This window comes from Helianthus annuus, chromosome 1 (genome assembly GCF_002127325.2).
Source record: "Helianthus annuus cultivar XRQ/B chromosome 1, HanXRQr2.0-SUNRISE, whole genome shotgun sequence".
NCBI lineage: Eukaryota > Viridiplantae > Streptophyta > Magnoliopsida > Asterales > Asteraceae > Helianthus > Helianthus annuus.
Window position 1 is genome coordinate 111,062,510 of NC_035433.2, and position 27,468 is coordinate 111,089,977.

The 27,468-nt window shown below is 36.7% G+C and overlaps 1 protein-coding gene across 1 annotated transcript; it reads left to right on the forward strand.

Annotated features, from left to right (window-relative positions):
- Positions 1 to 10,370: 10,370 nt before the first annotated feature.
- LOC110872037 (metacaspase-1) lies at positions 10,371 to 12,778 on the forward strand. The gene is made up of 5 exons (XM_022120795.2): positions 10,371 to 10,945; positions 11,469 to 11,799; positions 11,888 to 12,008; positions 12,101 to 12,334; positions 12,516 to 12,778. The coding sequence occupies exons 1-5, from the start codon at positions 10,570 to 10,572 to the stop codon at positions 12,573 to 12,575; spliced, it is 1,122 nt and encodes a 373-aa protein (XP_021976487.1). The 5' UTR covers positions 10,371 to 10,569; the 3' UTR covers positions 12,576 to 12,778.
- The last annotated feature ends 14,690 nt before the right edge of the window (positions 12,779 to 27,468 follow it).

A 27,468-nucleotide genomic window follows, 5' to 3' on the forward strand; every position in this document is an offset into this window, starting at 1 on the left:
GTCAAATCACACAATATAAAGTTTAAAGCTATCGTGTGTTGTAGTTTGGAAAGATGACCAAATAGAGATCTGAATAACAAACTGTGGAGAACTTGTTTGTGTCGGGTTCTTCTGCTAGTTACTCGATCAACGGACTGATCGGCAGGGTTACTCTACTTGTGCTCCGATTTAAGCGGCGTGTTCCGATCAACGTTGTTAAAGGTGATGAAGAGTTTAGAAAACCTAGAATGATGGTGTTTTTACTGGAAAAAACGTGATACTTGAAAAAACATCCTTATATACGGCCCATATACAGTTATACGGCCCGTATACATTTGGTAACATCAAAAACCTCACAAAATAAATCCATTGAGCTGTATACGTTTTACAAATCGTATAAACATATATACGGCTCGTATAACTATATACGGGCCGTATATAGTAAAATCAAAAAAAACATTCTCTGTGTATTTTCCTATTCAAAAACATTCTATACGGGCCGTATATTTGTATACGGCCCGTATACACTAGGGGATGTGAAAATAAGATATAGGGAGTGTGGGAACAAGAGGACCTTAATATAAGTATGTTGTTATATTTGTTATATTTCTTAATAATATAAAAGATGACATATGGTTTTTAAAAAGAAAACGTACATTAATAAAGAAACTTTGTAAATATAAAATAAAAGAGATTAAATGAAATTGGAGTGTATTTAGATTTTATATCTAGAAATTAGAACATCAATATCCGTCTAGAGAGTTGGCATATACAAGTATCTCATCTATATGAGATGTCTTGGGTTTAAATTGTGGCGGATAAGAAAGCTTTGAAAAAATACATAACACCAGTTTAACCCACAGACCCAACTCGACGACGGGGTTCGGCCGGTCCGGTCTAAAAAAAGTGGTGATGATTGATGTGATGGGATGTTTTTAAACTAACGGTTGTAGCATTGATGAAGGGCAACTCATTTGCAATTCCGGGTTGTATGTTTTTTCTTTTAGATTAGGCCATGTGTAGTTGACAAGGCCCGTAAGGCCCCATAAGAGGGGTTACATAACAAGTGACAAAATGTATAAGAGAATGAGATTATATAACTTGAGTGTGTAGTGGAAAGGGGTTATATAACCCCTTCAGATATACATATATATGTATGTAAATATATGTGTGTGAGAGACCAACATAACATCACAACGTGATATTTTTCGCGAGGAAGAGCCTTGGGCCGCATATAACGCCGTCCGTATTGATGTTTCAAGGCGCCATGTGACCCTTTTGCGTGATATACCCATCCACTACATATAGTCTTATAACTATAAAGCTATATTTGGAAAAAAAATTCTTTTCTAGTTAAATGTTAATAAAGCTAAAATATCAAGATTGAAAAAAAACCAAGAAACCAGAGAATAAATCTTAAACTAGTATTTTTGACATCGCGCGTTGCGGCGAAACTGAACAAATGATAATGTAAAACAAACGTAATTTAAAAATAAAACATATTGTTTAGAAAGGCAAACCATTAGAACTGTTTAGTTTATCATCGTACCGTTTTATAATACCAAATAAATACTTTATTTTGCATATAGCTTCGTTTTTAACATAACTTATAACGAAATATCAGGGAAATAATCAAACACAACTACGTACTTAAGTTTTTAGAAATAAAGTTATAAACTTCAATTATTAAAGAAGTATCAAATTAATCGATAAATTAATATATGTTCTAAAAAAAGAAAAAAAGAATTATTAAAAAATATTAAAAGAAATATATGTTTTTCAAAAAAGAAAAAAAGTTAAAAATATATTATTAAAAGTAAATATAATAATAAACTATTATAATACATTAAATAAAAAATAATTAGAAGCTATATATTCTTATAAAAATAAAGTTACTATTCATGGTTCTTGATCAAGTGTATATACAAATTGCCTTTTATATATATATAAGTAAAAGTTATAAAGGTAGGAATGAACAAATAATACTGGGTACCGATACCTAATGAACCAAACCATTTTTTTGTACCAATTCGGCACCCGTTATTTACTTTTGATCCGATACGGTACCGTACTAAACACTTTCGGAACCGAAACCCTGTTTCGGTATCGATAATAATTTTAATAGAACCGACACCGATATCGACATTGGTCTGTTAAGATGACAATACTAACTATTATGTAATAACAAAAAAATCATTAATATCAAAAAATATCATTAACTACATATAAATACATTTAGTTTGAATTAGAAAAGAAAAAAAATTTGTTAAATTAAATAAAAATAGTCAACCAAGTATTTTGTTAGCCTTACTGGTTGAAGGCTTCTTTTTATAGTTGAAGTTGATGGACCGATTCTTAATATTGGAAGCATTTTTGCTTTTGCCAAATAAAAAAAACTAAGCAATAAAACCGGTAGAGTTCAGAATTTGAACCTGGGAGCTAAAGGTTATAAGAAAGGTTCTTTTCCACCAAAGAACCAAACGTGATTGTTATAAAAATCTCTTATCAACCTTTATATAAAAGAAAATAAAGCAAGTAAAAGACAAAAACAAACAACTGTTCATCATTCCTCACCACTAATATATATATAATGGTGCCACAAATACTCTCTCAAGAAACCTAGAATAGAATCATAGAAAAATAATTAAACATAGTATAAGCTTTAGTTTTCATCCTTTGGTTTGGTTCTAAAATCAAGTATCATCCAAAATGAAACCTTTAGGTGTCCAACCTTCCTTTTTTTTTAACATTATTCATCTCAGATATTGATGACAGTTAACTTTTCTATAACCGAGTCCCACGTGCCCCTCACGTTTGACGCAATTTGGTGCTTTCACCTTCAAATGTTTTTGTACCTTGAAAAATAACATCACTTACAAGTGTTACACCACCATTCAAAGATGATTTCACATCATCACCATCTAATCTTTCCGTTTTAGTAATTGAACTTGATGTGTTGCAAAACACATATGTTTTTTCCTTATGTTTTTAGTATGTTTTTATTCATTTAAATAGTTGTTTTTAGCTTGTACTTAGTTGTGGATGTTTTACAGGTGTTAGTGTGTAAAAGGATCGGAAATTGACTTTAGACTGTGAAGACACGAGTACACGGGAAATGACATGGTAGAAAAACAAAAGAAAATAAGGAAAACAATCTTGGAGTGTCGCTAAGACCCAAGTCACCAATCTTCGCGGCACATTAAGAATCTCAAAAGTGGGAAATGGGTCACAACTATTTTGTTTTTAGCGCCACGCAAACAAAACTGTTAAAGCCTTAGCGACATGCGAACAACCTGAAAATCCGTAAAAACCCTAGTTCAATGTATTTGAATAACTTTTGACCAATCTATTTGAGATAACTACTTCCAGACGTAAACTTGAGAGCTTTAGGGCGATTTTGGAGTGGAGAAGCCAGATTCAATCAAGAAGTAAAGCAAGGAGTCGCAAATCGGGTTGGTCATTATTCAGATTATGTTTTGTGATTCTTTTTGTTCAATCAGATTTTTAGACATAATGTTCAGGGATATTATGATTCGTTTACTGTTTTTAACCATGATTGTTGGCTAAAGTTCTATAGCTACCTAGGTTTTGGATGAAGGATTGTTGAATTTTGGTGATTTCTCAGTTTTATGGTTATTATTGATGGATTAACATTAATGTAAAGAACTTATTTACAGTTGATCTGAGGTGTGTATATTTAGATCTGATTTGTCATTGGTTTATGTTCCATATGCTTCTTGTTGAATGTCTTTTAGTTATAGTTGCATATTTAGGTTTACTGTGTGTTTGTGATTAGTTTATGGTTTTGCTAGACGTAGTAGTCCATAAACATTGATTGAGGTGATAGATAGTCAGGAAGTTTTTGTAATTAGGTGTTTAGGTGCAAAGGTTCTGAGAGGAGGTTTCCCTAGATTTCTTAATATCCTTGCTATTTCGTGTTTTATCAATTGTTCTTAGGTTACCCATTGCATCTTAGGGTGTATTGAGATAGTGAAACTTATCTATCTTTTGGGTACATTAGTGTTGTTGGAGAACCTGAGATGTAATCCGACCAACCGGTGAGTTTCACACGCCCCTTAGGGTTTCCTTTTAGGTCACACTCGGAGAATGATCAGGTTGGTGTCGTATTATAAAATCCCAGTTCTATCATAGTTTTCATACCCGAGAGAAATCCAAGATTCACAATTAGGATTCCTGACCTAGGTAGTGCTTTCCCCATTTCTGAGTTCTCTGAGTGATCAATTTGATAGTTGGTAGTTTTAGTACTCTTTAGTTTAGTTTTCCTTAGTTTGAATCAATCAAAACCTTCTTTTCAAAAAAACCCATAACAAATCTTTTAAAACTCGTACAGTTAGTTTTCAGAGTCTAGTTTAGTTATTGTTAGTGTCTTGTGGGTTCGATATCCGGACTTCCATTAGGCTTTACTACATTCGATAGGTACACTTTCCTGTCATTGTGGTCTAGTTTAGGGATTTTCCAGAGTTTAACTAGAGTGTCCAAGTTAGATTTTAGCTAGTTTTTAGTAGACCATATTCCGCACATTAGAACTCTATCAAAGTCTCAAATTATAGGGACCATTAGTTTTTAGTAGACCATACCAAGCACATAGAGTTTATCTGGCGTTTTCTTAATGTCCAACTCTCCATGTCCAATATCTCAAATTATAACACTTGTCCAATGCATATAACCGAATTGACAACAGGTCTGATTTAGATGCTCTAACACGCGTGATTTCGAACGCTCAGGTTAGCAGGTTTAGTCTTCAAAATAATGTTGAATCTTAAAGATAAGACATCATGGTGCCGTTAAAGATAAATATTAGATGTTAAAGGAAGTGAGACCCTAAAAGCACAAGATCAAAGCATCATCAAATCCATCGTCGTGTCATGTTATCCCATATAGTTTTACCTCTTGACTTTCTGTGTCCGCTCACAAAAGTCAAATTAAATTTGGTAAAGCTATGCTACTATTTCACATTTAATATTTTACTTTTTTTAGTTTTTTCCTTTTGTTGTGATGACTCTTATTTACATGTGTTGTATGCGATGCAAGATAAACCATAGGATTGGTTAACAACTTTCCTACAAATCAAAACAAAATAATTTTATATAAGAACATCCATTATACATTATACAATTATACAAATTGGTTTGGACGTGGAGGAATGTCAACTCAGCCCAAGGGCGTGGCACATCACCCCCCTTGGGTGTGGTGATTGAAGGTGTCGCCACATCCACAAGAACTTGTTCCAAGTGCTCATTTCCTAATCCACTCAAATTAATATATATGTATATTTAAAAACAATAACTAGGTAATTATTACAAAATGATCTAAACCCGTGATGACATGAGGCCATGTCTTGTAGACTTGGAGGGGTTGGCATCCCTTGCCACATCAAGGGACTTGGGTAGTAAAAAGCCCCACAACAATAATATCTAGCAATCTCAACCTTCACAACACCCTTTAAAGCCCCAATGGGTTGAGAAAAAAGCTTACCTACATGACAACCCTTTCCATCTTAATACCCCTTTAAAACCCTTCATTCCAGGCCCACACCACATAGTCTCATTCATAGGATGTGCGGTTACCATCATTCCACATGATATGATAATATATTATCTAAGGCCATCTGTAGTCATAAAGCCTTTTTGGGGCTTTATGCGACATGTGGCATGACACGTCAGCAAGGGGCTTTATGGGGCGTTATACAATTTGAGGCCGTAGTCATAAAGCCCCTTTGTCATCATTACTCAATTAATTTAATTTTAATTTTTTTAATTAATTTCTAAGTTTTATAAAATTAAAAAAACATTCCATTAAATAAAAAACAATACATTAAAATAAAAAAAGTTAAAGAAAAAAAAAATTACACCTAAAAAATAAATTTATTCTTCGGTTTCATTTTCGTTCTCTCCTTCTGCCTCTTCGTTTTCTCCAGCATCCAAACCTACGTCTTCAAAGTTCCCGTCTTCGAATTCCTCAACCTCTTCTTCCTCGGAATCTTCGTCGTGATCACTGTTGAATCGAATTGGGCGAATCGCCCAAGCATGCTCAACCAAATCCGCCTTCAACGTGTTATGTATTTCTCTAGATCGCAATAGCTGAGCATTTGCGAGTCTCTCTTCCATTGTTGCTTGGGTTCCTTCGACTAAACCTTCTGGAATATAGTTTTGGCATATCGCTCTTCCATCATCCTCAATGATCATATTATGCAAAATGATGCAAGCATACATGGTCATTCGTATTCTATCCTTATGCCACATGCGACAAGGATTTCTGAGAAAATGCCATCGTTGCTGTAGAACCCCAAAACACCTCTCGATATCCTTTCTCGAAGACTCTTGTAATTTTTTAAAATACTTTCTTTTTTCATCGAACGTTTCAGAAAACGTTTTAATAATAATCGAATACTCCGGGTAGATACCATCGGCCAAGTAGTAGCCATGCTCGTAGTCGTTCCCATTTGCATGAAAACCGACCTTTGGTATAGTTCCAGAAATGTAGCCCTCTATTAATGGTGAAGCCTCTAACGTATTAATATCGTTAAAACACCCGGCTACACCAAAGAAGGCCTACCAAACCCAAAGGTCGTATGACGCAACAGCTTGTAATACCAAAGTTGGCCCTTTTTGATCACCCCGTGTATGTTGACCTCGCCATGCGGTTGGACAATTATACCAACGCCATTGACGACAATCCAAGCTACCAATCATGCCGGGTATTCCATGCTTTTCTAGATGCACCTCATATATTTGTTGAAGGTCGTTCCAAGCGGGGTGTCTCAAATAACGTTTTCCATATAACTGGCATATACCTAAAATATAATTTAATATATAAAAGTTTTACTTAAAGAAATCATACCTATTTTCCAAATCATTATTAATGCGCAAAAATAACCTTTGGCTCATCCGTGAAAACGCCGTCTAAAAACATTCAGTCCGTGAACCGGTGTCGCATCAAAATAGTCTTTCATCAAACGCTCGTTCGCGGCTTCACGATCTCGCAATATATAGGTGCGTCGCAAGATGGGTCGTGGAGGGGGAGTAGGCCGAATGTGCTCAAATGCTTGTATCACAAAAGTACATGCACTCGTAACCGCTTCTTCCTCGGTCGCGTCTTCTTCGAGCGAAAAAAATTTTCGGTAAATTTCGGTGAAAGAGTCTTCCGACGGGGAACCCATTTTTTTGAATAGGGTGAGAGTAGCTTCAACACTTTTTAAAAAATATATAGAGAATGAGAGAATATTTGAGTATGATTTGTAAAAAAAATGGAAGAGTTGGAATGTATTTATAGTGTGAAAATAAAAAAAATTGAATTTTTTTTAAATATGACCGTTTGACAACGGTCAAATATTAAAAACATTCATCAAATAACGCCGCTAAAATCATCGCGCTTTCAAATTTTTTTTGGCATAGCGCCCCGCGTTTTGGTGTTTGCGGCGCCATGGCGGCGCTATGGGGGGTTATACCGCCCCACTACGTATGCTCTAAGGCCACGTGTAGTCATAAAGCCCTTTTGGGGGCGTTATGCGACATGTGGCATGACACGTCAGCAAGGGGCTTTATGGGGCGTTATGCAATTTGAGGCCGTAGTCATAAAGCCCTTTGTCATCATTACTCAATTAATTTAATTTTAATTTTTTTAATTAATTTCTAAGTTTTATAAAATTAAAAAACATTCCATTAAATAAAAAACAATACATTAAAAAAAAAGTTAAAGAAAAAAAAATTACACCTAAAAAATAAATTTATTCTTCGGTTTCATTTTCGTTCTCTCCTTCTGCCTCTTCGTTTTCTCCAGCATCCAAACCTACGTCTTCAAAGTTCCCGTCTTCGAATTCCTCAACCTCTTCTTCCTCGGAATCTTCGTCGTGATCACTGTTGAATCGAATTGGGCGAATCGCCCAAGCATGCTCAACCAAATCCGCCTTCAACGTGTTATGTATTTCTCTAGATCGCAATAGCTGAGCATTTGAGAGTCTCTCTTCCATTGTTGCTTGGGTTCCTTCGACTAAATCTTCTGGAATATAGTTTTGGCATATCGCTCTTCCATCATCCTCAATGATCATATTATGCAAAATGATGCAAGCATACATGGTCATTCATATTCTATCCTTATGCCACATGCGACAAGGATTTCTGAGAAAATGCCATCGTTGCTGTAGAACCCCAAAACACCTCTCGATATCCTTTCTCGAAGACTCTTGTAATTTTTTAAAATACTTTCTTTTTTCATCGAACGTTTCAGAAAACGTTTTAACAATAATCGAATACTCCGGGTAGATACCATCGGCCAAGTGGTAGCCATGCTCGTAGTCGTTCCCGTTTGCATGAAAACCGGCCTTTGGTATAGTTCCAGAAATGTAGCCCTCTATTAATGGTGAAGCCTCTAACGTATTAATATCGTTAAAACACCCGGCTACACCAAAGAAGGCCGACCAAACCCAAAGGTCGTATGACGCAACAGCTTGTAATACCAAAGTTGGCCCTTTTTTATCACCCCGTGTATGTTGACCTCGCCATGCGGTTGGACAATTATACCAACGCCATTGACGACAATCCAAGCTACCAATCATGCCGGGTATTCCATGCTTTTCTAGATGCACCTCATATATTTGTTGAAAGTCGTTCCAAGTGGGGTGTCTCAAATAACGTTTTCTATATAACTGGCATATACCTAAAATATAATTTAATATATAAAAGTTTTACTTAAAGAAATCATACCTATTTTCCAAATCATTATTAATGCGCAAAAATAACCTTTGACTCATCCGAAAACGCCGTCTAAAAACATTCGGTCCGTGAACCGGTGTCGCATCAAAATAGTCTTTCATCAAACGCTCGTTCGCGGCTTCACGATCTCGCAAGATGTAGGTGCGTCGCAAGATGGGTCGTGGAGGGGGAGTAGGCCGAATGTGCTCAAATGCTTGTATCACAAAAGTACATGCACTCATAACCGCTTCTTCCTCGGCCGCTTCTTCTTCGGGCGAAAAAAATTTTCGGTAAATTTCGGTGAAAGAGTCTTCCGACGGGGAACCCATTTTTTTTATTAGTGTGAGAGTAGCTTCAACACTTTTTAAAAAATATATAGAGAATGAGAGAATATTTGAGTTTGATTTGTAAAAAAATGGAAGAGTTGGAATGTATTTATAGTGTGAAAATAAAAAAAATTGATTTTTTTTTAAATATGACCGTTTGACAACGGTCAAATATTAAAAACATTCATCAAATAACGCCGCTAAAATCATCGCGCTTTCAAATTTTTTTTGGGCATAGCGCCCCGCGTTTTGGTGTTTGCGGCGCCATGGCGGCGCTATGGGGGGTTATACTGCCCCACCACGTATGCTCTGATAGAAAACATTTGTCACTCGTATTCATGTAGCTATTACTATTTTTACATTCATATTAACGTAACTATTAGACCATGTGTAGTGGAAATGTGAAGTAGGCGTGAAGTTGCCCTATAATGCTCCGTACACCGTCCCCAGGGGCGTGATCATTTTTTTGTCCAAGACGTGTTTGTGAAAATGCCCTATCTGAATTGAATGGACCAATAGAATTTTTTGCTTTGGTTTTTGTTTTATTTTTCTGAAAAATAATAATAATTGGGTAATCATTGTAGAAATATTATCAGACATTACACCACTACACCCCTTTTTAACTTCACATTTCATAATGCCGTCACATGCCATTTGTCCCTTCATACCCAAGAAAGGTGTATTATGATAATGCACTATACGTCTATACCCCTTTTAAATTCACATTTCCTAATGCCCTCACATGTCACGTGTCGCTTTATACTCAAAAAAAAAATTGTATTATGATAATGTCCCACTATACTCATGATCTTACCACTTACACATCATCTTACTATTACTCTTGTGGATATATAAAGGGTATGTTTGGCAAAAGTAGCTGGTAGCTGGTGACTGGAAGCTGGTAGCTATTAGCTGAAAGCTGGTAGCTGTTAGCTGTAGCTGTTAGCTGTAGCTGGTAGCTGTAGCTTTTTAGATATATTTGGTGTTTGGCAGAGTAGCTGGAGCTTTTAATAAAATGTATAAAATGACTAAAATGGACATAACTAAAAAATTTAAAAGTTTGTGCATTAAAAAGTTCATTATATTAGAGGTTAAAATAGTCATTTTTTTACCTAAAAGCTTGTAGCTCCTTCTAGACGCTACTAGTAGGAGCGTTCAACTAAAAGCTTCAAGCTCCTAACCTAAAAACTTCAAGCTTCTTCAACCAAAAAGTATTTTTATTCAATAGGAGTTTTTTCTTAAAAACATAAAGCTTAAAGCTCCTAAAATCTTCTAAAAACTTCATGCAAAACATACCCTAAATATCAAAACTAATTCTAACTTTGAATCCACCACAACCACTAACTTCAACCATGTCAATCCATCGCAACAAACACAAACCACCAAGGGGGTAAACCGCAACACCTTCCAAACTACAAGGACCTAACAAAAATAATATCCCACCCAACCCTCCTCCGCGTTCATCTCTCTCTCTCTCATCAATCTCACAAAAACCCCAGATTTCCCCCAAATTCATCTCAAATTCATCATTAAAACCCTAAATTCATCCAACCATGATGATGCTGGTGAACTGCTCGAATTGCCACACGCCGCTGCAGCTACCACCGGGAGCTACATCGATACGATGCGCAATTTGTCAAGCCATCACGCACCTCGGCGATCCACGCCACGCGCCGCCTCAAGCACCTCATTCCGGCGGTCATCCTCCACCGGCTCAATCTTCATACCGTCCTCAACCGTCTCCGTACAACCACGCGCCGCCGGGACCGCCGCCGTCTGCTCACGGCCGGAAAAAGGCGGTGATTGTTGGCATATCGTATAAGTTTTCGAGACATGAACTTAAAGGATGTATTAATGATGCTAAGTGCATGAAATATCTTTTGATTAATAAGTTTCAGTTTCCTGAAGCCTCTATTATTATGCTCACCGGTAGGAACCCTAGTTTGTTAGATTTTGTTATAATTGCTTGCTGTTTTTGTAAATTTGTTGAAATTGATGTAGGTTTGGTTATAAATCGTGCGCATTGATTCGCGCATGATACGTAAGTTGATGCTCGCATAATGCGAAAGTTGTTGCGTGCATCAGGAGCGCATAAAGCGCAAGCTGATGCGCGCATCAGATCACATGATGTGCATGTGATGAGGCATGATGCGGTGTCTAATGCGGTTAAGCCGTATCTTTGAACAAGTACGACCGATGCAATAGGTCTGAGTTTATTAACATCTGATTTAACAGATCTTATCATCGATTGAAAGTTAATAAGCTAGAATATTATCTCTGAAAAAACTTTTTAGTAATTTTCTCATAGCGAATGCCTATGGGATCAAAAGGCATTTGAGCGGCACATGCTTTTTAAAAACCAAGACTGTAGGATTATGCTTATACTTTGTAAATCCATTTATTCTGCTGATTGTAAATGATTTTGGATTTTGAAATTGGTCCTTACATTCAGAGGAAGAACGGGATCCTTATAAGATTCCAACCAAACAGAACATCAGAATGGCAATGTTTTGGTTGGTCCAAAGTTGTCAGCCTGGAGATTCACTTGTATTTCACTATTCTGGACATGGTTCACGGCAGAGAAACTATAACGGTGATGAGGTTGACGGGTACGATGAAACGTTATGCCCCTTGGACTTTGAGACACAGGGTATGATCGTTGATGATGAGATTAATGCAGCTATTGTCAAACCTCTTCCTGTTGGGGTTAAACTTCATGCCATTATTGATGCTTGTCATAGTGGCACTGTACTAGATCTCCCATTTCTTTGCAGGATGAACAGGTGTGTTTATGTTTATGTTTATGTTTCCTCATATTTTACACAACATATGTTTTCTTATTGGTAATGCTCATGTTTTGGTTTGTGATAGGAGTGGGCAGTACGTATGGGAAGATCATCGTCCTAGGTCTGGTATATGGAAAGGTAGTAATGGCGGTGAGGTTATTTCCATAAGTGGTTGTGATGATGATCAAACATCTGCTGATACGTCTGTAAGTTACAACTGTACACACCCTTGATTAACATTATCGTATAACTTAAATGTAGATAAGTGTTTAAAGTGATGAACTATTTGTCGGAACAGGCTCTATCGAAGATCACATCAACAGGGGCCATGACTTTCTGTTTTATTGAAGCTATAGAGCATGGAAACGCGTCTACTTACGGGAGCTTATTAAGCTCCATGCGTAATGCCATTCGTAGTGCAAGAGGCGGTGGTGGTGGTGGTAGTGGTGGTGGTGCAGTTGTCAATTCTCTTCTCACTATGTTACTGACCGGCGGCAGTCTTACTGGTGGACTATCAGGAGGGCTAAGCCAGGTATACACGTTGGGTGACTTTCGACCTGTTTGACCTATTTGACCCGTTTCTTTTTTAGCCATTTTTAATTTTAACTGTTTTGACTCATAACTTAACCTGTATCGGCCCACTCATAAGTAAACGAGTAAAAATTGACATGTATTGATTAAAAGACTCATGTTATATGTTCAATTTGTGACAGGAGCCTCAATTGACCTCATGCCAGCCTTTTGACGTGTATGCAAAACCGTTTTCCTTGTAACATATGACACCGTTTGTTCGACTAGTGTACAGTTCACTGGCTTAGGAGAAAGTTCTTGCTTTCTTCACCGAGGTTGGTTAATAATTTTATAATTTATGATTTTGGGGAACCTTTGTGTAACATATGCTTTTTGAAGCAACAATATATTTTTTGTTTTGTTTTTAGACTCATTTGGGCAACTTTCTCCTTTATTTTCTTGTTTATGGATGTTGTTATTTATGATGAAATAAGAATTATAGCCCTAACGAATGTTGTTAACGGCTTCGTCCTGACCATCACAAAGTTGATGGTTGGTAGGGATGACGGTTTTAGTTGTACCAATGTTGGTTTGAACTCAAGCCAAGGAAATATACTGACTGGAACCGCCATCCTGAGAAGAATAAAGAAAGGAGAATGTTATGTTCGATTTCAGAACTCAAGCCGTAACCATAGCAAACCTAAAATGCGTTTTAACACTAGTAAGTAGGCATCAAAACTAAACCTTACTAGAAGCATTTCCAGGCTATATATGTCGTAACTTATTTAAAAAAAAAAAACGAAATCTAATGGGTTGGGAGCAAACCCCCAACTAATCTTTGATGACGAAAACTAAAAACAGAAATTTATGTTCATAGGAATTGAACCTACGAATTCGTCAATAATGAGTTGGGTGTTTTAACTATTCCGTCATGGATGCTTAGCGAGTTAGCGAGAGAGTTTTTTTAAAGGAATTGTTCATAGGAGTTGAACCTACGAATTCGTCAATAATGAGTTGGGTGTTTTAACTATTCCGTCATGGATGCTTAGCGAGTCAGCGAGAGAGTTTTTTTGAATAGGAAACTTTCATTAGACCAAAAATGCAGCCAGCCCAAAACCGGGCAGCCCAAACAACAAAATAAGAGATTACGTAATTACAAATTTACACCAATCAACCCAAGAGATATCCTTATGTTTCGATCGACTAGAGTACCACAAAAAATCCAACGCCTTCACCTGACTGAAGATGTTATCAATTTTAATTCTCTTATTTAAGAATAAAAGATCATTTCTGACCTTCCATATACTCCAACACCCAGTCATAACCAATCCTTGAATGATATCCTTCTTCCGTTGCGAAAGCCCCGCCATCACATGAATGTTCAGAAGAACTCTAAAGGAGAAAGCAAAAATGTTGGGGATATTACACCATGAGCTCAAGTGCTGCCATAACGAAGTCGCCAACCAACAGGAGGAGAATAAAGTGGGCAGGAGACTTCATCAACAAAAATGTTTCTATTTCTAAGCGCCACCCTGGTGGGAATTTTTCCCATTTCAGCCTGCCCACGAAGATGTTACACTTCAACGGAACCCACTTACACCACTCTACAACAGATCTATTACTGACATCCACCTCGAAACACAATAACTTCCTAACGTTTTTAACCAAGAACTCACCCGTCGTCCCTCCGATCCAGTGCCAACGGCCCGGGGAATCCGAAAGAACAACCCCGTGGACCAAAGCAGCGAGAGCTGCTGGAACTCGTTGATCTCTTCCATACTATGAAACTGTCTCTTCCATTGCCAATTGAAAAGTCTACTCGAACCGACACCACCCATACGATCTTTTATTTTGCACTTTTTGGCAGCCACCAAATAAAAAAGAGCCAGAAATTTAACCCTGAGCGGTACGTTTACTAACCAAGGATCCAACCAGAAATTCACATCTGAACCATCCCCCACGATGCCTTTGAAACAATGCCGAATAGGAGATCCGTTCACGGTAGTATTCGAAATCAATTTAGCAATGTTCTTCCACACTCCGCCTAGATAGGCTTTAGATGGGACGCATCCCAACTAGCTCTACTCGAGTGAATGGATCCAATAGTTTTCCTCCAAAGATTGTTTGGTTCGGTCTTGAAACGCCAACCCCATTTAACTAATAACGCAATATTGATGTCCCCAAGTCTACTAATACCGATGCCACCGAACTCTTTAGGCGACGCCACCCGCCCCGATGCAACCCAATGCATTTTCTTGACTTCACTCGACCCTCCCCACAAGAATCTTTTGATAAGAGCTTCGAGATCATTAATCAACTTTTTGGGGGCTTTGTATAATGAAAAATAATAGTTAGGAAGACTTTCCAAAACGGACTTGATGATAGTGACTCTCCCTCCAATCGACAGGAGCATGGACTTTCAAACCGCAAGACGGCTCTCGAAAACGTCGTAAACCGGTTTCCAGTTATTAATACGGTTTATATTAGCCCCAACCATAATCCCAAGGTATTTGAAAGGAGGGGCATCCGGCTGACACCCCACCACACTAGCCATATAGCCGATCTCACCAGACACCTCCCCAATCCTATGTTCGATTTGGACATATTAATCATGAGACCCAAACAAAGGTGAAAGCATCGAAAAATTCTAACAATATTAACAACTTCCGCCTTATCCCAATCACCAAGGATGATCGCGTCATCCGCATACAGGAGATGAGAGATCATCGGGCCGTCACTCGGAAGCCGAATACCCTTTATCACCCCCACCGAACGAGCCTTTTCAATCATACAGGATAGAGCTTCCTTGACCACCAGGAAGAGGAAAGGGGAAAGAGGATCTCCTTGCCTCATTCTTTTGTTACATTGAAATTCAAAAGTCGAGTCAGAGTGAATGACTAAATTCCAATTCCGATGGAATCTTTCAACCAAAGCAATGAGATGCTTAAGATTTAAGTGTATTTCCTTTAGTTATAATGAATTAGAAGAAATTTAATGACAGGACATGAATAATTATTTGTGTATACAAATTAATTAGAAGAGTAAAAAGTAGAAAATCTATTGTGACACCCCAAGAAAAACCAGGAAACCACGCAACCTAACTAGCTTCCTCAGTAACTACGTGCTAAATTTCGGACGAAATTTCTTTCAAGTTGGGGATGATGTGACAACCCGTAACTTTGAGCTAAAAACCTGTTCGTTTCGCTTTTATAAATTAAATCCTACGTGTTACTATTTGATGAAATGATTATTCTTTTTATCCGTATCATGTTGAACCAACCTGAAGTGTTTGAAATAAGTGCACGTCGATTTGACCCACAAGCATAACTGGAAACTTACGGGGTCGAACTATAAACTTGACTAATATACATATGTTAGATTAGTTGATGCTTAATACATTCTTATGTTAGTTGAAAAAAAAATAATAATAAAATAAAATAAATTACAACAAACGAACATACTAATATGCTAGTGTATGACACAAGACCTCTTCCTTTCTTCTGCTTTCTTTCTTTTGGTCAACCCCAGCCCAACGAACTTATGACCCCAGCCCCAACACTACCCTTCGGCCCACACCGCCAAGCTATTAGATGATATGTACGTATACCAAGTTCAACAAAAATAGAAATGTTGCTGTTCCACTGGTTTCGGCCCAAACAGCACCCTCGAGTAGGTGCAGCCCAACTTCGTTTCTTTCCCTCCACGTTTATCACCGGCCCGAATTCCTAAACCGCCTCAAACCCCTATCCTTCATATATTACGTAAGTTGTTGAGTTTTATAAGGGAAAAGATTGTATCTTGGTTATTCGCTTCCCCTATGCCGTAAACCTTAACTGTAGCGCCAAATCGCCGTCCGTGACCTCCGTTCGACGTCCGTTGACTCGGAAATAACCACCCAAGATCACCACCAGTAAGTACCTCCTCACTTCGTAGCCTCATCATAAGGTTTCGTTATCTCGGTTTCGACTTCGACTTATGGCATGCAAGAAAATAGATTATCTTTGCAACTGTTGTAATGTTATATGCGATGTTATGTGTTGGAATAGGTTGCGTGTGAACGATTATGTGCATGAAAGTTGTCAGAATAATAGATGCGATTAGATGTAAACTGTGAAGTATGTGATGTTGCATATTAGATTGGTAGAGACATTAGATCATGATTGTGAAGTTCATGCATAGGACTGAGTATATAAGAGTTCCGACTCGACTCCGTTTAAAGCCATAAAACCCGTAACGGAACCTGTGTAATTTGTGTTATGTGGTACCTGTGTAGAGGAATGAGAACAAGTTCCGTTTCGACTTCGGTTCAAAACACGAACTCGTATACTATCATACATGTTGTTTTCTTTTGTGATGTTATGTGATTTTAGGTGCTAATGAACTTGGTAGTTGATGTCGACTAAATCCGTATGAAAGCTATAAGTGTTTATGTATTAGCAGCCGTGATGTTTATATGTTGATTTGTTTAAGTATGATCATAATGAAGGACTTATAATTAACTAGTTAGATTGGGTGGTAACTTATAACAGTGAATCGTTACTGTGAATTATTAGGCATGGGAGCACAGGTAGGATTTGTTGATATGTGAATAGATGTGAATTATAACAAGAAACAGGTTATGCAATGGAAATTAGTTTTGTGTCAGTGGGAGGTGAGTTGGTATTATGGGTGTTTGTTTTGGGTCGTAATAATACAAAGGGGGTACCCAACTCCCTTGGGCCGATGTGGGGGTGATGGGCTACACTAATGGGTAACTTAAAAACACATTTAATGGGTTGTAAATTGATTAGTTGTGGAATGGAGTTCACAAAACATCTGATTTGGATCTAGGCCGTACCCAAAAGTGCAAACATAATTCGAAGGTTGGGCCAGCCGCATATTTGCTTAATGGGCTGTATAATGATGTTGGGCCATTAATGTTGGGTTTCGCAGGGAGAGTGGGGCACTCAGGTTAGGACTTTGGGTCTAGACTAGTGTTCGTTATAAATTGATTTAAATTGCATAATCTGATGGTTTGTATGGTACTATTTTGGTTCTAGTTGTGAAATGTGGTGTACTAGATATATAATGGTTCACGTGTTGTATAAGCCACATATAAATACATTTTGATTAATACGTGATTCCTAGGTGCTATGTGTTATATAATTGTGTATGTGACCGTACTTAGATATGAACCTAATGTTGAATGGAATCAATAATAGGACGCAATTGACTAAAGTGTTTTAACAAGTGAATTATCTGCCGAGCAAACCAAGGTGAGTTCACACAGCCAAGGCATGGGTTCCCAGGGTGGGAATGGGTTGGATTATTTAATTGTGTTTACCTAGCACATGGAACTTAGTTATATGGTCCTCGGGTGAGGAAGGGTTATTGATAAGATACAACTAGACTAATGGTACTAAATTGAACTGATCTTCGCACACACGCCAGGGTTGGCCGCGATATTATGACTAATCTTCGCACACATGCCTAGGAAGGCCGCGAACTATACTTTAAACTTCGCACACATGCCGGGTGGCCGCGATACAAACATACCTAGTCTAGATTACTTGGGAATTTTTCCCCAATCTTCGCACACATGCCTAGAGGGCCGCGATATGAACTAATACGATACATGACTTAACGAACGAACAAAAGGCTTACTTTCCTATTACTATTACTGAACTGTTTACTGTGAACTCGCTCAACTTTGTTGTTGACTCGTTGTTACATGCCTTGCAGGTCATTAGGTACTTTTGGAGCTTGCACGGGGAGGCGTGGACGTTGTGGGACATGGATAGTCTTATGCCATGTTAAACATTTATTACATTTTGAACTTATACTTTGGTTTTAAACATTATGCTTCCGCTTACAACTTAAACTACGTTTTGTTTGGACACCAATTATATTGTGTTGGGTTTTATTTTTATTTACATACTATGTTCAATATGATTGGTGGTTGGATCCTGGTCAGTCACGCTCCCAAGCGGTGATATTCCGCAGGTGGATTTTGGGGGTGTGACAGATTGGTATCAGAGCCATTGGTTATAGAGAACTTGGTTTTAATATGGGAAAAACGATTTTATTAAAACCAGACTATAACCAGAACAGTGCTCTCAACGATCCACAACGACGCTTCGCTCCACGTGCAAGACTCAACATTCTAGGCGATGTGATTTAAGTTTATATTGCTTACCTGCTAGATCACTTTTGCGTAATGTATTGCTTATGGTATGTTTATTTAGAGTAGTAGCATGCTGCCTGTTAGCCCTATTGCGTCCTGTGTGACACACATTTGTTTAAATATTTGACAAGTGGTAGCCAAACCCCTTTCTAATTTCTCATCACCCTGCTACGACAATCGTATATGCGTTCTATCTATTCATACGCTTATCTCGACATGACGTCGCCATTTGACCCTCCGTACATTCGGTTTGTACGCCAACATTCTCGTAGACCAGAACCGGCTCGAACGAACACGGGATTAGGAGAACTATACCCACGCATCCCTGTTGACGAACCTTATCATCTCCACCGGTCGTCAACACCAGAAACGAAGCAGTCACAATCACACGCATTTGTCGTTTTGCAACTCGAAACCCTACCAACCAAATTTTGTTTTGGACAAGTGATATACTTCCGGGACTGTGATGCAACGAACTTCCCTTTTGTGCCGTGCCGCCATACATCACTACTGGAATTGCTTCTAGACAATAGATTTCTTGGTTGAATTCTTCAGTTATTGTTGGACCCCTGTTTTCGCTCGATTCTTCGTACGAACCTCATTAATTCCCTGTTTCTTTGATTGGCAACTGATATAACGAAACGCTAACAACCATACCATGATTTCCACCGATGACAAGATTAGTCCCCCCCCCCCAAGCGTTGTAAGGTATCTATAGATCGAGTTCGTCGGAACTCACTTCAAGCCATTGTTTTAGAACAATTTTCGGGACGAAAATTCTTTCAAGTAGGGGATGATGTGACACCCCAAGAAAAACCAGGAAACCACGCAACCTAACTAGCTTCCTCAGTAACTACGTGCTAAATTTCGGACGAAATTTCTTTCAAGTTGGGGATGATGTGACAACCCGTAACTTTGAGCTAAAAACCTGTTCGTTTCGCTTTTATAAATTAAATCCTACGTGTTACTATTTGATGAAATGATTATTCTTTTTATCCGTATCATGTTGAACCAACCTGAAGTGTTTGAAATAAGTGCACGTCGATTTGACCCACAAGCATAACTGGAAACTTACGGGGTCGAACTATAAACTTGACTAATATACATATGTTAGATTAGTTGATGCTTAATACATTCTTATGTTAGTTGAAAAAAAAATAATAATAAAATAAAATAAATTACAACAAACGAACATACTAATATGCTAGTGTATGACACAAGACCTCTTCCTTTCTTCTGCTTTCTTTCTTTTGGTCAACCCCAGCCCAACGAACTTATGACCCCAGCCCCAACACTACCCTTCGGCCCACACCGCCAAGCTATTAGATGATATGTACGTATACCAAGTTCAACAAAAATAGAAATGTTGCTGTTCCACTGGTTTCGGCCCAAACAGCACCCTCGAGTAGGTGCAGCCCAACTTCGTTTCTTTCCCTCCACGTTTATCACCGGCCCGAATTCCTAAACCGCCTCAAACCCCTATCCTTCATATATTACGTAAGTTGTTGAGTTTTATAAGGGAAAAGATTGTATCTTGGTTATTCGCTTCCCCTATGCCGTAAACCTTAACTGTAGCGCCAAATCGCCGTCCGTGACCTCCGTTCGACGTCCGTTGACTCGGAAATAACCACCCAAGATCACCACCAGTAAGTACCTCCTCACTTCGTAGCCTCATCATAAGGTTTCGTTATCTCGGTTTCGACTTCGACTTATGGCATGCAAGAAAATAGATTATCTTTGCAACTGTTGTAATGTTATATGCGATGTTATGTGTTGGAATAGGTTGCGTGTGAACGATTATGTGCATGAAAGTTGTCAGAATAATAGATGCGATTAGATGTAAACTGTGAAGTATGTGATGTTGCATATTAGATTGGTAGAGACATTAGATCATGATTGTGAAGTTCATGCATAGGACTGAGTATATAAGAGTTCCGACTCGACTCCGTTTAAAGCCATAAAACCCGTAACGGAACCTGTGTAATTTGTGTTATGTGGTACCTGTGTAGAGGAATGAGAACAAGTTCCGTTTCGACTTCGGTTCAAAACACGAACTCGTATACTATCATACATGTTGTTTTCTTTTGTGATGTTATGTGATTTTAGGTGCTAATGAACTTGGTAGTTGATGTCGACTAAATCCGTATGAAAGCTATAAGTGTTTATGTATTAGCAGCCGTGATGTTTATATGTTGATTTGTTTAAGTATGATCATAATGAAGGACTTATAATTAACTAGTTAGATTGGGTGGTAACTTATAACAGTGAATCGTTACTGTGAATTATTAGGCATGGGAGCACAGGTAGGATTTGTTGATATGTGAATAGATGTGAATTATAACAAGAAACAGGTTATGCAATGGAAATTAGTTTTGTGTCAGTGGGAGGTGAGTTGGTATTATGGGTGTTTGTTTTGGGTCGTAATAATACAAAGGGGGTACCCAACTCCCTTGGGCCGATGTGGGGGTGATGGGCTACACTAATGGGTAACTTAAAAACACATTTAATGGGTTGTAAATTGATTAGTTGTGGAATGGAGTTCACAAAACATCTGATTTGGATCTAGGCCGTACCCAAAAGTGCAAACATAATTCGAAGGTTGGGCCAGCCGCATATTTGCTTAATGGGCTGTATAATGATGTTGGGCCATTAATGTTGGGTTTCGCAGGGAGAGTGGGGCACTCAGGTTAGGACTTTGGGTCTAGACTAGTGTTCGTTATAAATTGATTTAAATTGCATAATCTGATGGTTTGTATGGTACTATTTTGGTTCTAGTTGTGAAATGTGGTGTACTAGATATATAATGGTTCACGTGTTGTATAAGCCACATATAAATACATTTTGATTAATACGTGATTCCTAGGTGCTATGTGTTATATAATTGTGTATGTGACCGTACTTAGATATGAACCTAATGTTGAATGGAATCAATAATAGGACGCAATTGACTAAAGTGTTTTAACAAGTGAATTATCTGCCGAGCAAACCAAGGTGAGTTCACACAGCCAAGGCATGGGTTCCCAGGGTGGGAATGGGTTGGATTATTTAATTGTGTTTACCTAGCACATGGAACTTAGTTATATGGTCCTCGGGTGAGGAAGGGTTATTGATAAGATACAACTAGACTAATGGTACTAAATTGAACTGATCTTCGCACACACGCCAGGGTTGGCCGCGATATTATGACTAATCTTCGCACACATGCCTAGGAAGGCCGCGAACTATACTTTAAACTTCGCACACATGCCGGGTGGCCGCGATACAAACATACCTAGTCTAGATTACTTGGGAATTTTTCCCCAATCTTCGCACACATGCCTAGAGGGCCGCGATATGAACTAATACGATACATGACTTAACGAACGAACAAAAGGCTTACTTTCCTATTACTATTACTGAACTGTTTACTGTGAACTCGCTCAACTTTGTTGTTGACTCGTTGTTACATGCCTTGCAGGTCATTAGGTACTTTTGGAGCTTGCACGGGGAGGCGTGGACGTTGTGGGACATGGATAGTCTTATGCCATGTTAAACATTTATTACATTTTGAACTTATACTTTGGTTTTAAACATTATGCTTCCGCTTACAACTTAAACTACGTTTTGTTTGGACACCAATTATATTGTGTTGGGTTTTATTTTTATTTACATACTATGTTCAATATGATTGGTGGCTGGATCCTGGTCAGTCACGCTCCCAAGCGGTGATATTCCGCAGGTGGATTTTGGGGGTGTGACATCTATATCTTCAACTTTTATGTATACATGAATAAACTCTCATTTTACTATTTATATACTCTTAATTTGTAACATTGTTAGGCATTAAAACTTGTATTTTTAGCTTATAAAGTTGGACATTGTTTTATGATAAAACCATGTACTATAGTATTTATTTATATACTATTAATTTGTAACATTGTTAGGTAGGGATGAGCACGGTACCCGCTCGGTACCGGTACTGAAAAACGAGAAAAGTGGGTACCGGTACCGAATACACCGGCCGTAACATGGAGCTCATGTATAATGGTTAGGGGCTGTTTGGTAACTTTTGAATTGTTAAGTGCTGAATCAGTAAGAGTTCTGAACTATTAAATGCTTAAGCAGTATGAGGTCTGAACTATTAAGAGACAGTATAGTGCTTAACCGTTCAGATACAAATGTCTGACCAATTCAGATTACAGGTCTTAACCATTGAGACTCAGTATAATAATTAATCATTCAGATGCAAATGTCTGAAACATTCAGACATTTACTCACGAAACAAACAGTATGAATCATTAAGTGTTGAACCAGTAAGAGGTCTGAACCATTCAGACCCTTATTAAGAGGTAAACAAACAGCCCCATAATTATTAACTAACCCATGTCGGCTGAATTTGTAAGCCCCGCCCACAACGCGGCAGTGTCTTACATCTAGTTAAGTACCAAAATGTAACAAGTATGTTTTTTTCTCCTTTTTGTTACTTTATAACGAGTCTTTTTTAAGAGCTAAACTTATACATAATAGGGATTAAACCATTTCCTACCCTAAACTCTATCTAACACAACAAAACCGCTGGACTATTCCAAGTGATATTAATGAAGCGACTACCAATGTGCAGTCGTAATATTTGTTATCACTCTTTCACAATGAAACTATAACGTTACTAAAACTAGGTTTAAAGAAGTTCGTCGTGTTACGGTGAATTTCTTTTGTTATTTAGTATGTGTTTAGTATGTGTTTACATGTGTTTTGAAATCACTACGAGCGTGTTGCGAACAGAACTGCTGACAAGAATAAAAAGAAAATGTAGAAAAAAACACTAAAAGATAACCAAAATAAAATCAACGAAAAAAATTGTATGGTAACGATGTTGTTCGTATGAAACCTGTGGTCAGAGATGAGCAAATTGTTCTGGGTACTGGTACCAAATTTGCCGAACCGAAAGATCTTAAGTACCAATTCGATACCGACTTTTGGCGTTCCTGGTACCGGTTCACTACCGTTTTTACCTTCATATATCGGTACCGTAACCGGTATTTTCGGTATCAGTACCGATTCCGTATCGGTTGGCACCGAGCTCATCCCTACCCCTGAAACTAAAAAAAAAAAAATTAAAAGTTGAAGAAAATCAACAAAAAAAGTTGTACGATACCGTTGTTCGTATGGTAACCGTGATCAAGGATGAGCAAATGGTACCGGGTAGCCGCACTGAATTTCCCTAACCAAAAGATTTCCAATATCAATTCGGTACCAACTTTTGGCGTTTTCTGTATTAGTGTCGGTTTTTACCTTCATGTACTGATACCGAACAGGACCCTACCGGTATTTTTGATACCAGTACTGATTCGATAACAGTTGACAGACACCAAGCTTATCCAAACCCCTAATATTAGAAAAAAGGATTAAAATTAAAAATTAAAGAAAATAATTATTATTATAATATGAAAATAATAAAAGTATTAAAAAACTATATATTATTATAATATTGAAATCACTATTCATTTCAATTCGTTTATTAATATATAATATATAATATAATATAATATATAATATATAATATATAATATATAATATATAATATATAATATATAATAATAATAATAATAATAATAATAATAATATATAGTAATAATAGTAATAATAATATATAGTAATATATAGTAATATATAGTAATAATAGTAATATATAGTAATAATATATAGTAATATATAGTAATAACTAGTATTAAGCCCTTGCGTTGCAGCGGTTGTCATAAAATTGTGTTAAGTAGTAGCAATACTATACCATTGTCAGCGGCCACCAACACTGGAAAATCTCGTAAAAACAAAACAAATAAAAACGGTAAAAAAATAACGTCGAGCGAAAAGTAGATGTAAAATCTTTGAATCATGCACGCTCGTTGCTGAGAAATTAAACCGAAACGTAAAACATAGAAAACAATAACTAAGTCCATTCAGGACCCGCCTGTTGGACGAACTTGTCAAACGCAGAAAAATAGATGTGACGCGACAGACCAGTCAAACGAGAAAAAAATATACGAAAAAATGTTGAACCCCACATGCACGTTGCGGTGCGTTAACTCACAAAATTTAGAATGAAATGAAAAACTTGGGAAAGATGAAAAGTATGGTGGACCAAAATCGAAAATAAAAAAGAGTTGGGATTAAACTTCAAAAGATGAAAAACTTTGGGTTAAAAGTAAAAAAACAAAGGGTCTAAATTGCAAAACTGAAGTTATTTATTAGTTTTAGAGAAAGATAAAAATAAGTGATATCTATATATTGGTTATTAATTAATATTAATATTAAAAGAAATATTAAATAAATATAAATAAAATTTATGAGGTTGAAAGGGAGAATGTCATATGACATTATTTGGAGTCTTTTGTTATAATTTAGATTATATATAGATTTAAAATAGAATGAAACTTTTTAACTTGATATAGATAAAGCATATAAAATAGAATGAAACATTTTAACTTGATATAGATAAAGCATATTATTTTGCTAACTCCGTTACATATGTCTAAAATACTAATTATTTGTGAACAATTAATGAGATTAAATATTAAATTATAAAAGATAACTATCTGTGTATCTTTTGTACATAATTTAAGACGTTTAATTCCCTATATCTCTTTCATTATGTTATCTACAAACTTTTTATATATGTGCATATTCTAAAATCAGAAAAAACTATATATGTATAAACGTGAAGAAGAAATTTAAATATTCAATAAGGGATATATCTATATATATTAATTATTAAAAAAATAAAATAAAATATAAATAAAACTTTTGAAGGAGAGAATGCCATGTGACATTAATTGAAGTCTTTTATATGTTAGATTAGATATATAGTAATATATAGTAATAATAATATATAGTAATTTAATCTTTCTTCTGATTATTACATATGTTCGTTTTTTTTAGTTTATACCGATTTAAATGAATCATTAAATATAGGACTAATTTAATTTTTTTTTGAAAAGATTTTTTTTTTTTTTTTTTGAAAAGAATAGGACTAATTTAATAACTAGTAATTTTACCCATTGTGCGTTGTGACAATATTAAAACGTAAAGTAATTTGATACGTATGATATTTTACCCAATTCATTTCTAAAACAAAATTTACATCAAAACATAGACTAACTGAAAATGTACATATAAATAAGTACGAAAACATATTATATTTGACCTGACTATTTTTTACGTTGAACCGTAAACCAACTTGAATTTATACCGACACGTACATAAAAATAAGCATGTAAGAAAATGGTGTTTTTTTAAGTTAACGAATGATAAACATAAAACTTTATACACTCGAAGGGGATCGAAATAACATTTTATAAAGTTGAAAAGGTATAAGTATCAATGTTGAAAGTTAAGGGGGTTAGGTGAGAAAAATTAAAAGTAAAATGGGTGTTAAGTATGGATGAGCATGGTGCCGGTAATACTGGTACCGAAAAATGAGGAAAATGGGTACCGGTACTGAATATAATAGGTACCGGTATTTACCGGTAAATTAACCAAAATACTGGTACCGGTACCAAAAAATGAAAAAATGGATACCAATACCAAAAATAACTGGTATGATACGGTTCCAGTTTGATACCAGTACAAATACCTGATACCAAATGCACATCCTAGTGTCAAAGGTGTTTGGTAGGTACTTTAGCCAACCATCGTGATTTGTTTATATATAATAAATAAATTTTAACTTTTGCAAGTTAAGTCGTAGTGGAAATGATACCCGTTAAAACAAGTAAACAACAATGAGAGTGACCATAGTAGAGTTATTTCGACATGGTTATTGTCACGTTAGATTTAAACTTAAGCTATGATATGGATTAGGAGATGAGTGAAGTGAATATTAATAAAAGTTGATCAGAATATTTCACAAGACAAATGGTATGGGTGGTGTTATGGTAAAACATGGTAGTTAGCAACGGAATTCCTATTAAACCGAACATATTTTTTATCCAGCAACCAATTACATATTTATCTTTCACCATGCTTGATGTATAAACCCAAACGCTTGAGGTACAAATCAAATATCCTTGAAGTACAATCCTTAAATTTGGAGAAGTGAATAGTGAATCTTTATACAAAGAGTTCACTATTGCAAAATCTTTCTATTTTGGAGAGAGAAAATTAGGAGAAATCTCTAAAATTTGAAGATGAAGACTCCAATGTGGGTGCACTTAAATACTTGGCGATATTACATGTTTTGCTCTAGTTTTTGACAATTTTTCTTATAAACCAAGCCAACTTTGGATTAACTATTTTTTAGAACGGCTCATAATCCTATACCGCTCATATTAACCAACCGTATTTACAGATTTAAACTCTCCACCTTTTGAGGGAAGCCTTATAACAACCCGGATGTCCCTTAGGGGATGACTTGGGATTATCTAGTTGTTTGGTTGACCAAGATAGAGGGTAGATTTTCATTCTCTAAGTTGAAGTCTTGCACTTCATACCTGATATAGTGTTAAGTCGTTTATGCTTTGTGGTTGAAATGGTAAATGTGTCAAATTTGTGAAAAACAAAAACAAAAAAAAAAAAACATCAATTTCAGACCCTTGGGACCAAAAGCTTCAGCCAATCTTTATTACATGCATTAAAAAGATTTGTAGTGATTGTGAAATACTGCTGATTTTCATATCTCAAACCTATTCAATACCATATTTTATCTTTCCAAATCAATGTATATGGCACCTAAACAATGTACATGACACCTAGTTGCGTATCAACCTTTTCCGTTCGAACTTAATGCATCCATAAATGCATCATCCACACAACTCACAGTCGCGTATCACCCTTTTTGTTTTACTGCTAATTATTATTTTTTTTTATAAAGGGCCTCCACTATTGGCACACCCTGATATCTTATTCACACACCTAATCATGTATACGACTCGTATAAGTTTATACGGGTCGTATAGTAGTAAGAAAACAACAGTATGTTTGGTTGTGCAAGTATACGTGCCTTACATACAACCCATACA

Bases quoted from the DNA above. Each gene is read 5' to 3' on its own strand.
- LOC110872037 (XM_022120795.2), top strand. From the start codon at position 10,570: ATGATGATGCTGGTGAACTGCTCGAATTGCCACACGCCGCTGCAGCTA. The intron at 11,800-11,887 runs GTGTGTTTATGT...GGTTTGTGATAG, and splicing joins TTTCTTTGCAGGATGAACAG to GAGTGGGCAGTACGTATGGG. The intron at 12,335-12,515 runs GTATACACGTTG...AATTTGTGACAG, and splicing joins TATCAGGAGGGCTAAGCCAG to GAGCCTCAATTGACCTCATG.